The following is a 12,037-nucleotide window of genomic DNA, read 5'->3' as shown; positions in this document are numbered from 1 at the left end:
CCCCCACTTTTATTTCCAAAACCGTGTACAAAAACGTAAAAATTACCATATAATTGTGATTTTTAGCATGGTCAGCCCCCCCCCCCACTTTTGGCTCAGCCCCCCCCCCCACTTTGAAAACCGTTCTGCGGTCCCTGTATACCCTCTCTCATTCACAAAATGAAACATAACAAAAGCTCTCACAATAATTTATGAAATAGCAAGAAAAAATGATGGTCCAAAAAATAAACAGTTTTTCTTTTTTCTGACCTTTAAATAACCCATGCGTGGCCTAGATGTTTTGCGATACAAATATTTGCATTTGATTTTACATTAGCGTTACGATAATTTATGTTTATTATGTAAAATAGAAAAATCATAATGTAGAGGAGTTTAAAATAGTGGGCGTCAGTGGCTTTTGACGTCAATATAAAAAAAGGCCAAATGGTGCCCAGGTGGCACCCTTCGGATTCTTGAGAAGACATCCTATACTACCCCTTTAAGCAACCAACTTGACGGTCAAGTCTAAATATTAATCATAATATTATTTACCCGACTAATACGGTCCTACCCTCTATGTACCCTGTAGTGTATATATCGACTTTGCGGTTTGAAGGTGATTTCAGGTTACTATGCAGAACACACTACGACATTACATGAGAATGAAGCCTTTGGAACAAGATAGCTTGTGTGAAAACAGAAAAATAAAGAAACAGATCAACAAAAGTTTGAGAAAAATCGGACAAATAATGAGAAAGGTATGAGCATTTGAATATTGCGATCGCTAATGATATGGAGATCCTAAAATTGGCAATGCGACAGAGATGTGTGATGTCACTTGTGAACAACTCTCCCCGTTACTTTAGTATATATTTCACTGAAATTGCCTCTTTCATCACATCTATCAGTATATGTTCTTTCTAGAGGAGGGCATGTAGTACAGATTTTCAAAGAATACATCATGGATAAAGAGTTTGTATCACCACAAGAAAAAGCAAAAAGAGACATTTTGAGGGTATTTCATAGTCCATCAAAGGGGAAGTTGTTCACATGTGACATCCCACATCCTTGTTGTATTGCCATATGGGAAGATCTCCATAGCAGTAATGATTGCAATATTCAAATGCTCATAACTTTCTAATTATTTGTCTGATTTTTCTCAAACTTTCTTTGTTCTTATTCTTTGATTTTTCTGTTTCGACACAAGCCTACTCATTCCAAAGGTTTCATTCCCCTTTAAGGAACACACACACAAGAGGTTCTACGGGCCTAATTACAACTGGCAGGCAAAAGATATTCATTCGAGCCAACCCATAGCTCAATTTTCAAATTTAATATTGCTGATTGACAAAAATGAATGAATATGATTGACAATCTAACACTGATTCTAGGGAGGGTACCTACTGAACTTCCTTTTTCCAAATTAGAAACTCAAGCGATGAATTTGATCCTGTCAGGTGTAGTCTTCATAAATGCCGATTTATTTTTAAAATGAGCCGGCCGAGGTACCCTTTTTTGGTCAGATATGGAATGTCAGACATATCCTGCCCACTGGTAGTAAACATTCAACCCTCGAATTTCCTCCTTATTTCAATGATTTTTTCAAAGTGCCACTTTAACACACGTGTCGATGGGAAATGAATTAGGCCTGTGATACCAAGAGTTACCAGTTAACAGAGTTTTATTAAGCCATCTCCAATAGGCCAATACCTCACAGAAACAACACCGGCCAACATGGCCAAAGGGAAGGTATAACAACAATTCGTCGCAGAGAACGATATTACAAAATCATGTAGACATAAACATAGTGGCGCTGTGCACAAATGCCTCGTGTGAAGTGTTTCAAATTACTTCAAATGACATGAATGTCACATAATTGATATGATAACCAAGCATAATATTGGAAATAAATAAGCATCATGAATTATCATGGCATTTTGTACAATAAAAAATGCTTCCCTGAGGAACACCACATGTCATGAACATTACTCGAATAGACCATACTGGTATGGTGTCGATTTGACGAATATGATGCGAGTCTTGAAACTCGTTTAATTGGACATGCTTTAGTTAGATTATGATTGGTTTTTCCATGCAGCATCAGTTTGCAAGAAGATGTCATTAAAAAATGTAATACATGGTACTGACCAATTTTAAAGCATTTTCCCGTCAATTTGATATAAAAAAAATCTCACCTTATGAGCTTGAGATTTTGTTATAATCTCCACACAACTTTGGTCCGCGAAGTCAGACCACGCCTTTCAGACAGGATTTCCAGCACAGCGCGCATTCGTCGACCGGATTAGAATTTTGAGATCGCGATTCCGGCGAAACCCCCTGACCTCCTTCACATTTTCGTCAACCAGATTACGATCTTGCCGTAGAATTGGTAGCTATCAATGTAATTGTTTTATTTTTAAATGTAAATATTTTGTGAACGAATTGTAGCCTGATGATTATTTTTTAAATGTCCGCGAAATTTGGACACCCCATAACACACTTCAAGTTGTGTTTATTTGTTTTAGTTGTTTAATCGTAACCCTTTCTGCAACAGGCCTCCACCCCCTGCACTTCAGTTTCTGCTCCCCTTTCTGCTTAAGTCATTCTATGGAATGATTTTCTTTTAGGGAATAACTGTCAAAAATGCTGCACAGCTCTAAACCGATGTCATGATATTGTATACTCATATGTTAAATCGATTAAAAACTTTTGAAGCTCAAGAGCATTTATTTGATAGTTCTTTAACTTTGTAAGAAGCAGGTCAACTCGTTCACTAAGTCGTTCCGGTGGATTTTCGAATAGAGGTTCCAGAATCTCAATTGTGGCTAAGAGAATGTTCGCTTTGGCGTTGATACCGTTGCACGTCGAATTCACGCACTCAATTCCTGAGAAAAAAACAAAACGGTAGAAATTCGGGGGAAGAAATGTAAGAAAAAGATACAAAAAAAGGAAAGTACTGCACACTTGCCAATAACTGTTTTTAACTGCAATCGTAATAAAGTAGACAAAATTAACGTTCCTCACCATTCGGGTGTTTAATGAAGTTTATGGCGAGACTGGTGACCCTTTCTAGTTATACATCTTTTCATTGGGGTTAAATTAAAAGCAAAAGAAAGCTTGACCGGTCGTACCAAGTGTCGTTTGTAACTTCCAGCACCCGGTAATTTTGACTTTGTTATGAGAGGGTTTTGATCACAAGAAGTTGCCATGTGTGGACGGGTACTATACTGTCATGCGCCAGAATATCACTAGTGTCTTAATCGAGGGTCCGTGTATTTCTTATAGTGAATTGCTTGTGGGCCTTAATCGTTCACAAAGTTCACGTAATAGATAGAATTCGCGCGTATGTACGCATGTGACCGGTTATTATCTTAACGCGTAGATTTTTGGCGGAATGAAGTCTACAACCCAGCAAATACATTGGAAATGCAAGTCAAATCATAATGAATTCTTTGTAAGGGGTGTGTAAGTCGGAATAGCAGTTTCATCCGATGTTTCAGAGCTGACAAAAAATGGCAAATATTTCGTTTGCCAGAGTCGTAGACGACACTGATGTTGTGATTCACCGATTATGAACAAAGTCCCCTTTGTCATGAAGGCTTTTTACAATAGACTTTCTACGTTCAAGAAAGCGTCTATGTAGTGTTGCGAAAACTTCTTAATAATCGGCGGGCGGTCATTAGTTATAGGGGCCTAATGACCAATCATGGTTTTGAGTTGAGGATGGTTTACCATTAATGAACAAGGATCGGATCATTTCGCTCGAGCTTACCCAAACATGTTACCTCTGTTTAAAACAGTCCAAATGCCTTCGGCAATACCCGGGCGTATATAGAGAACTGTTAATGGTACATTGGATGTGTAATTCTTACTTGTGTCCTTCTGATGATAGTAACGCGTGGTTATCATCTAAATGCATCATTGTCGCCCTCCAGACCCTGTCTTACAAATAGTGGCGACATATATATATATATATATATATATATATATATATATATATATATATATATATATATATATATATATATATATATACACAAATCAACTTCAAACTGATCTACATTCTCCATATAAAACACAATCTAAAATTAATACCAGATCGAGTTTAATTTGAATCTTTTAAAACTTGTGAGGGGACCCCCGTCATCTTACCCGAGGTTTCGCCCAGTATACTGCAGTCACGTGATTTTATACACGGTTTCTCCTGAGTAGACATATCGTCAAGGTCACCGACCTTTAACCTTCCATCAATGAGGATGAACTGATTCAATTTGAAGTCGCCGATATCGACCGAGCCAATAGGAGAATATTCTAATATCACGAGTGCATCAGCCAGATCTTTGGCAACCTTTGAAAAGAGAGTAAACATGAAGGATAAATCAAATAAATGATATAATAATAATGATATGCGTGTAAGCTTGTCTGAGAGAGAGATAGTATGTCTATGTGTGATTAAGTTATTGCAAACGTATATTGGAAATAAACCCTTGACTTAGAGCTCGAACCTCTGCACGAATTCGTAAATTCCCCATGTAGATCGGATTTCAAGCATGTACACGTCACAATGCCAAATTTTTCCGCACATAGTTGTCTTAAAACGGGGGAAATTGTAATTGTGCGACTATTCTGTCTCGGTTGGGGCTGCACACGGTTGAATAGAATGTTAAAACATGTATCTGTTTTAGTTAAACATAAACGTCGTGAAATTCTGTAATGAAACACTAAATTTCACCATTTTTGAATGGATAATCTGCTCTTATTTTTATAGAAAATCCAAACTACTTTCAACCCAAGCTTGTTAACAGAGAGAATCGCACATTATTACTACAGTGTATACACCAGTGGTATACCCGCAATTCTTGTGTACTTTTTAGCATCAAACGTAGAGGGCAACCACGAGGGCACCAGCATTTCGCGTCCTCTACGTTTGTTGTTTTAAAGGTTTCTGCAGTACCGTTTCTACTTTTACAGCAATACACAAGTTCTAACTTTGAAGAAATACTTCAATTTTATCTTTCATTCAAGAGCATACCTGTAATCTCTCGGGCCAGGTAAATTGTGTGAGTCTATACTTGTTGAGTTTCTTTCCAAATTCCACGACTTCAACGACCCCCTGATCGCGGACAGATCCTGTTACTGCATCACCTCGTACACAGTACCCTAGAAGCTAGAAACATCAGAAATATGATAATCATGATTGTGTCATTTACTTGAACCATGACTTTACAGGTATAAACAAGCATACATGCGTCGACCATGGATTTGATAAGATCACGACAGATAATTTAAAAAGGAAAGTCTGGAGAAATAACAAAAATATCCCCACCCAAAAACACTTAATCAGTATAAGCAAATCAAAACTAAAAAAAAGAGAAGGGGGGATAAATTTGTGATCAACCTCAAATAGAAGTTTTACAAGTGTTACAGGTGTATAATCATTCTTTATCCTCAAATTGATATTTATATTTTGTCCCGGCTTTATTTCATACACTAACAATTTGAAGACACCGTGGTCTGCTAACAAACTAACTCATTTGAAATGAAATAAACTAGTGATTTCGTCTACTTGTTTGGGGAACGTGTGAGTCAGAAACCGTAAGCCAAGTCTTGACCAAAACTCGAAAGGGGCTGTTTCAAAATGCTGTTCGTAGGGTACGCACGATTGGAACATGTTCTTATATAGGTCTAGGTCACTTGCATAAGGATATACCATTCATCACAAGAACAGGTCACCAGAGCCCTGCGTAAAGTTAGGTGTATAATTATGAAAAGATTTATGAAACGGCCCCTTGGCAATGTAACAAAAAGATTTGCAAATTATTTTAAGGGATTAGTCAGGGGGTGTTTCGCAAACGTGTTTAGTTACGCGCGAAATTACGCACAACTGATTGTTTTGTTCGTTGGTGCTACGTACATCACAGTCATGATCATGAAAGCAACTATAATGCACGAGACGATGATTTCCATGCGCATTGAAGAACAAATTATATGCATTTGAATTTGGAAAATTTGTTTAGGGTTAAGCGTCGGAGGAAATCCACTCACATTGTGTTAAAAAGAGGACAAATATATACCTTGATTAATCTGTCACTATTGATCTGCAAGCCATAGGCTATTTCCTTCATCAGCTTAAAATTTGCATATTCGTAGCACTCCGACTTGCTCCGATAGGCCCTTCTCTTGAGACACGCCATGACATCTCTAACTTTGGGTGTGACCATCTTAATTGCCACCTTCCTACCCTTGTAGGTTCCTTCAAACACCTCCTTCGTGGTGCCACGCCCAATGGTATCCCCTTGCTGAATCGTTGAGATGTCCTCACAGCTAAGGAGCTTGGAGGTGGCATTGACCTGTATGAGATCAGGATTGAAGCCGAGGGAATGGTGCTTCTCAAGGAGGTCTTGATGATCACCGATGAGGGCGCTACAGTGGTTGTAAATCATGATGTGGACCATGGTGCAGACAGCAATCAGCCACTGGCATCTGGGCTTGGTCCGCAACTTGGCCATGTAAAAGATTCTCTTAAAGTTTAGTGCCATAATCGAATACCACATACGCTTCTGACTCTGACATTCCTAAGTTTACCCTGGATTTTCGCTGACGATCCAATTGCAATAATTACATCCACACAGGTCAGTCACCGCGGAACCAATCATTAAAACCGATTTGACAGTTTAGCAGATGCGTCATATTCTTTCCAACCATCGAATAGGATAGCCCATTTTCATCACCCAGGCATTCCTCATGGAAATAACCGGAAGCCGAGCGATACTGTAGAAGGCGGATGGACGAGTCGGATGTTCAATTCAATAGGAGTTTACCTGAAATGATTGTTGGCTTTTTAAAAGAAAAATGGAAAGAAAAAAAACGAAAAATTTGATCAGATAAGAATGGATCATACAACTTTGAACTAGAGTTTTCGTTATTAAGTTTCTCACACTATCATATCCAGCATATACTGGGGAATGATATGGCTTGGGTTCTATCTGCAATAAGATGTTTCGTCTCAATTCTTCAGAATCAATGACGTGAACCCTCTTTTATTTACTGTAACCACAGGCAATGACGCGAGCTCCGTAAATGCCTCGAATATCATATCAAACCCATCACTCATGACAATTGTACTTGTATTACGAGTTGAACTTCTTTGTGATCTTTATTCGGTCAGAGTTAATGATGTGCATCTCCTAATAGCAGGATTTCCCATAGATTTGATTAAAAATGAGAAACTTTTATGATTGATACGTCGTGCCTGAGTCAACTGTTATTATCATGTAGATCGGGGCCAGGGAATTTGGAAATATATTTACCCAAAATGTTTGTAAATGCTACTTGAATAATTATATGCGCATATCCGTAGTTATCTTAAAAAAATCTGGGAAATATGTCCCATTCCGACAGCTGATATACAGTAAATGCGGCGAGACCGATTCCAGAGCGACCAAATATATTAAGCCAATGACATTTCACCGATCGGTTTGGAGTCAGTTTCGTTAGTATAACTGTAGCATGATAATCTGTCTACGCCAGTTGATAGAATGATGGTAGTATAATAACCATATCGAAACTGCTTGCAATGTTATGGTTATGAAAACCAGAGCTCCGCTGCGCTGTGCGAGCTGCTTCCGGGATCAAATCTTATGGATTTTTATATGTTAGAGAACTAACGTCTGAATGATCTTATTCTCACACGTGTTTTGTTGTTGTTGGTGTGAGTGTATGTGTGTGTGTGTTTATCTTCATTTATAATTCGTTCTTTCTATATATATATATACGATCATTCTGATGACCTGCCGAGATCGAAAGAACAGCCACATCAATGACATTTCGTCTACCCGATAGCACGTACAAAGAATTAAATGATTGTAGAATGTTTTGTTTGATATAAAATGGGTGAAATTATGAAGATGCATTAAATGTATTTTGAAATGTTACTTAACAAAATACAATTAATGTATTTCCTTATCATCCACTTTATATCAAACAAAATATTTTTCTACAATCATTTTTTGTAGGTGCAATTATCTTTCCTAATATAAACCTCAAATTGAACCAATGTAGTGGGGTTTAACCATGGCACACAGCAAAAACTGTGGTGTTAACCGGTGTACATAGAGGACCACACCAGTTATTTTACAACGGTGTTAGATTGGTGGTGTTAGTTTTACACCTATAGGTGTTCTTACAACAAATTTGGTTGTTACATTTACACACTTTGGTGTTATATTCAATCTTTTGGGTGTCATCTTAACACCTCAGGTTGTGGTCCTCTATAAAAACCATTTGGTGTCAGTTTTAACACCACAGTTTTTACAGTGCATGATGTTTAACACCATGTCTTCTCCTTTTTCGGTTATAAGAGCAATATATATATATATATATATATATATATATATATATATATATATATATATATATATATATATATATATATATATACATTTATTTATATATATGAATGTATATTCCCACGGTGAAGTACACATTTCAAATATGTTAGGAATCCCTATACAGTCATGGTGCGTGGTTCGATCAGAATAATTATCATCAGTCAAAACTATTCTTTCTTACAGTAAACATGACCGCTAAATGACCTATGCACGGAGTACGCATGCAGAGGTCATATCCAAAATAGGATATAATAAATTATATACTCGAGTCGCCTACTGTGCTCGAAAAGGCCCTTTATAAGGAAATGTTCTATATTGGCAATCATAATTCATTGCTCAATCAAGATTTTGGTTATGGCACCGCTATTTCCCTTTGCGATGGACTGCCCACGGAATTCAAGAAAACCAATTTCGACATGTGTTTACGTTAAACCTAGAGTACACGAATGGTACAACTATAAAGAATAACAGATTGCGAAATTATTTATAAATGATATTAAAAATTTGAGAAATATACCAATTCCATTGATAAGTAAAGGCAGAGTGATAATTATGATATATCAGTTACGATACATTAATTAGTTGCATTGAAATCTCTTTAGTAGGACAAATTGTTTTTAAAACGTAGAATAACTATCTAAATATACACTAAACTATACATATTGTCATCGGTAAGGGAATATTTTTAAGCAGAAACCTGAGCTGTGTGGGCTCCATACGAAGTTGGGCTATAATCGTTTGAATATTGATATTTTGTTAGTCTTCCCACTTCCTTAACTATGAATACGACCTTCGTTTTGTCATTTTTGCACTTTAATTTGTTTGTGTAGATGCCTCTCGTGAGAAGTCTTAATCGTTTGGGTACACTGTCGAAAAAGTTTTACAATCGGTTTAATTGAAAATGGCGCAAGAGCTCTAAAAATAAGTCTCCGTGGCCCAGTTATGTTTAGGTCTGAGATATGGAGATCATTTCCGACAAATATAATGTCTGATTTTGAATGTTACTCATATGAGGGTTGATCTTGTTCACATTAAGCAAACAAGAAGGTTACTAAAAAAGTATTACGGATTAGCTTCGAATAAATGGTGATTTCCTTTTTTTTGCATTTTATGGCGACAAGAAAATAGAAATAACTAAAATGATAGCTGACCAAAATATGTCTTTTTTTTTCAATTTACTGTATTTTGCTCGGCGATCGACAACTTCATTTTGACGAATTGATTCTTTTGAAGATCTTCGACCACTTTGAAATTATCACGGTATTCTCTCATCAGTGAGAAAATGTGAGGACTCCTGTGGTTATTTCTCGGTCCTTTTTGGCGAAAATTCGGTAGAAGTGACCTATTTACGGTCAAGGAAAGGTCAAAAATATGAAAAGCGCAGAATTGAGAGATTATTACTTCCTAATGACAGGTCCTTCTTACTATATCGGCTTCCCTAGCTATATGAAACCAAATAAAAAATATAGTTTCTCCCTTACCCTCAAAACATGAACTTGGTTTAATGCTGCTGTTTCTTTGTATTAGACTCACTCTCTTATAATCGGTCATGGTATATCTGGGGTATATCTTTATTTTAGACTTGAAAATGAATCCATAAAGAACAGCTGTGGTTAATGACTAGATGAATTCTAATTCAATTTGAATCTTCAAGACTTTATCTTTAGATTTCAATTGATTCAGATTTGAAAAATGAATCCCTAAAGTTCAGCTGTATAATGATTAATCGAACTGTGCAGATCTGTGACTTGAAGAGTTTATCTTCAAAATAAAAAGGACTTTAAAAAGATTTAAATCTTTGAACTTTATATCAAAATCTTTACGTTTCGGCAACAAAAAGCAAATATGATTTTAGATCTTCATGATATTTCTTACGTTAATCCTTGCATAGCTGTTTAGTTCGGGAGGGTCAAAGCTTTTTTGGACTTGATTGAAACAGTGCATACACTTGACAGCTGCTTAAAGAAATGCGCTCACGCTCTAGCATTTTAAATGAATACAGGACGAACTCCCTCTTCCCTAGAAATAGTGGGTTCACACACTCGAAATCAAAACCCTGAGAGCGTGACAATGGTTAAGATAACATTTACCCCATTTATAAAGCCGTGTCTCCAAAAGTCGGAATGCAAGGTTAAATAGTACGTTCAGTGTCGTGAATGGGAGACATGTCCACAGACTGAATCTTCCTTGGTAGTCATACTGTTAAATGGAGTCGTCAAGTGAGGCGTATGACAAATATTATGGATCGTGGCATAAGTGTATGAAACAGCGATGCCAACACTGGATAACCAGTTGAATGCGAGACTCACATTATGATAGGCCAATACAAAATAGGATCAACATAAATGCATTCGAATGAAACAAAATTTAAAGTGATCGAGAAAATGAACCAAAAATTATCGTCTCACGGTCTATTTATAAGAAGTGTTGACAGCCCTGATAAAACCCGCTAGAATTTTTTTCAGTCATAAACATTAAATTTGCATTCAGTAATCAAATCAATAAAGGTAAATGGCAAATACATGATGATGATGAATAATTAAGAACTTCGGCTACAGGATTTTCGCGGGATTTTCCTATAGGACATACACGTATTATCCTCAATACAAATATTATTCAACGACATCTGTAATCATCATGGCAAAGTGGTATACACGGGGTATACATCGCCATTCAGATGTAGGCAAATATATATACGGTCCATAATCATAGTCAGAGGGCCTTATGAATGTTATGAAATGTCTTAAGTCGAAGGACGTTTAACACTTCTTTGATACCGTAGACTCGAAAACTCTGAAATATAAGGTATTATCTTACTTACCAGAGAATTGAAGTGCAGTAGACCTGTATTAGGCTTACGTATCACCCAACTGCATCCCGCTGGTCATAAACTGCAGCACATATATTTTAAACTCTGTTAATTTCCAGACATCAATATACGGAGAATGTCTTGGAAAAGTCACAAGTCAATGTTGCTAATGGTGTAATGTGTAGTGAGTGAGTACATGTAGAAAGAAAAGAGAATGAGTCTGGATGCCGAGTTACCCTTAACTACATGCACCGGAGTGGTATTGCAGACCGAGGACTTTGACCAAGATGCATGTGCATGCTGTTAATTTACAACCCAGCAATGTTTACTCGACCGCCACGCCACGGGGATATACGATGAAGCTCTTGTCATACTTGGCCTCGCATGAACTTGCTAGCTGCTGATATGCTTCGGATTGCCCGAATACGAAATACTGATTTGGCGCAGACAAGGGGAAGGGGCGCAGGGACATCAGTCCAAACATTGTACATTTTTGTTTTAGGCCTACTCTATCTTGTGAAAGGAGCATGCCCCCCCCCCCTTGGTGATGGACGGAATTCCGATTCTATTTAGAGGTGTTTTTTTTGGGGGGGTGTCGTCGAATTTCAGGCGGAGACAGGTAGGTATGATTTATGAAAAGATACTCACTACCCATAGAGATATATACTTATCTTTATGTCACTACCAAACATCCTGGCCATATTTTTTTTTCTCTCTCTCTCTACCCCTCCCCATCCCCGTGGCGTAATGAGCCAACAATTTTGAGGGGGGTAGACATGTCTTAATGGGCAAAATTAAAAAAAAATGTTGCGAGCGAGAGAAGCAAGCGAGCAAAAATTTTGACCTTTTAATAGAGAAG

At 37.3% G+C, this 12,037-nt stretch overlaps 1 protein-coding gene across 1 annotated transcript; it reads right to left on the bottom strand.

Annotated features, from left to right (window-relative positions):
• Positions 1–1,643: 1,643 nt before the first annotated feature.
• Positions 1,644–11,518, bottom strand: LOC121424453 (extracellular tyrosine-protein kinase PKDCC-like). The gene is made up of 5 exons (XM_041620146.1): positions 11,191–11,518; positions 6,054–6,816; positions 5,012–5,146; positions 4,132–4,327; positions 1,644–2,864 (listed from the first exon to the last, which is right to left on the bottom strand). Exons 2-5 carry the CDS (start codon positions 6,531–6,533, stop codon positions 2,647–2,649), a joined length of 1,029 nt encoding a protein of 342 aa, XP_041476080.1. The 5' UTR covers positions 6,534–6,816; positions 11,191–11,518; the 3' UTR covers positions 1,644–2,646.
• Between the last annotated feature and the right edge of the window lie 519 nt (positions 11,519–12,037).

Source organism: Lytechinus variegatus, chromosome 11, assembly GCF_018143015.1.
Source record: "Lytechinus variegatus isolate NC3 chromosome 11, Lvar_3.0, whole genome shotgun sequence".
In the NCBI taxonomy this organism is placed as follows: Eukaryota; Metazoa; Echinodermata; class Echinoidea; order Temnopleuroida; family Toxopneustidae; genus Lytechinus; species Lytechinus variegatus.
Note: the sequence above shows the minus strand (reverse complement) of the source record. Positions and strands in the feature narration are given on the sequence as shown.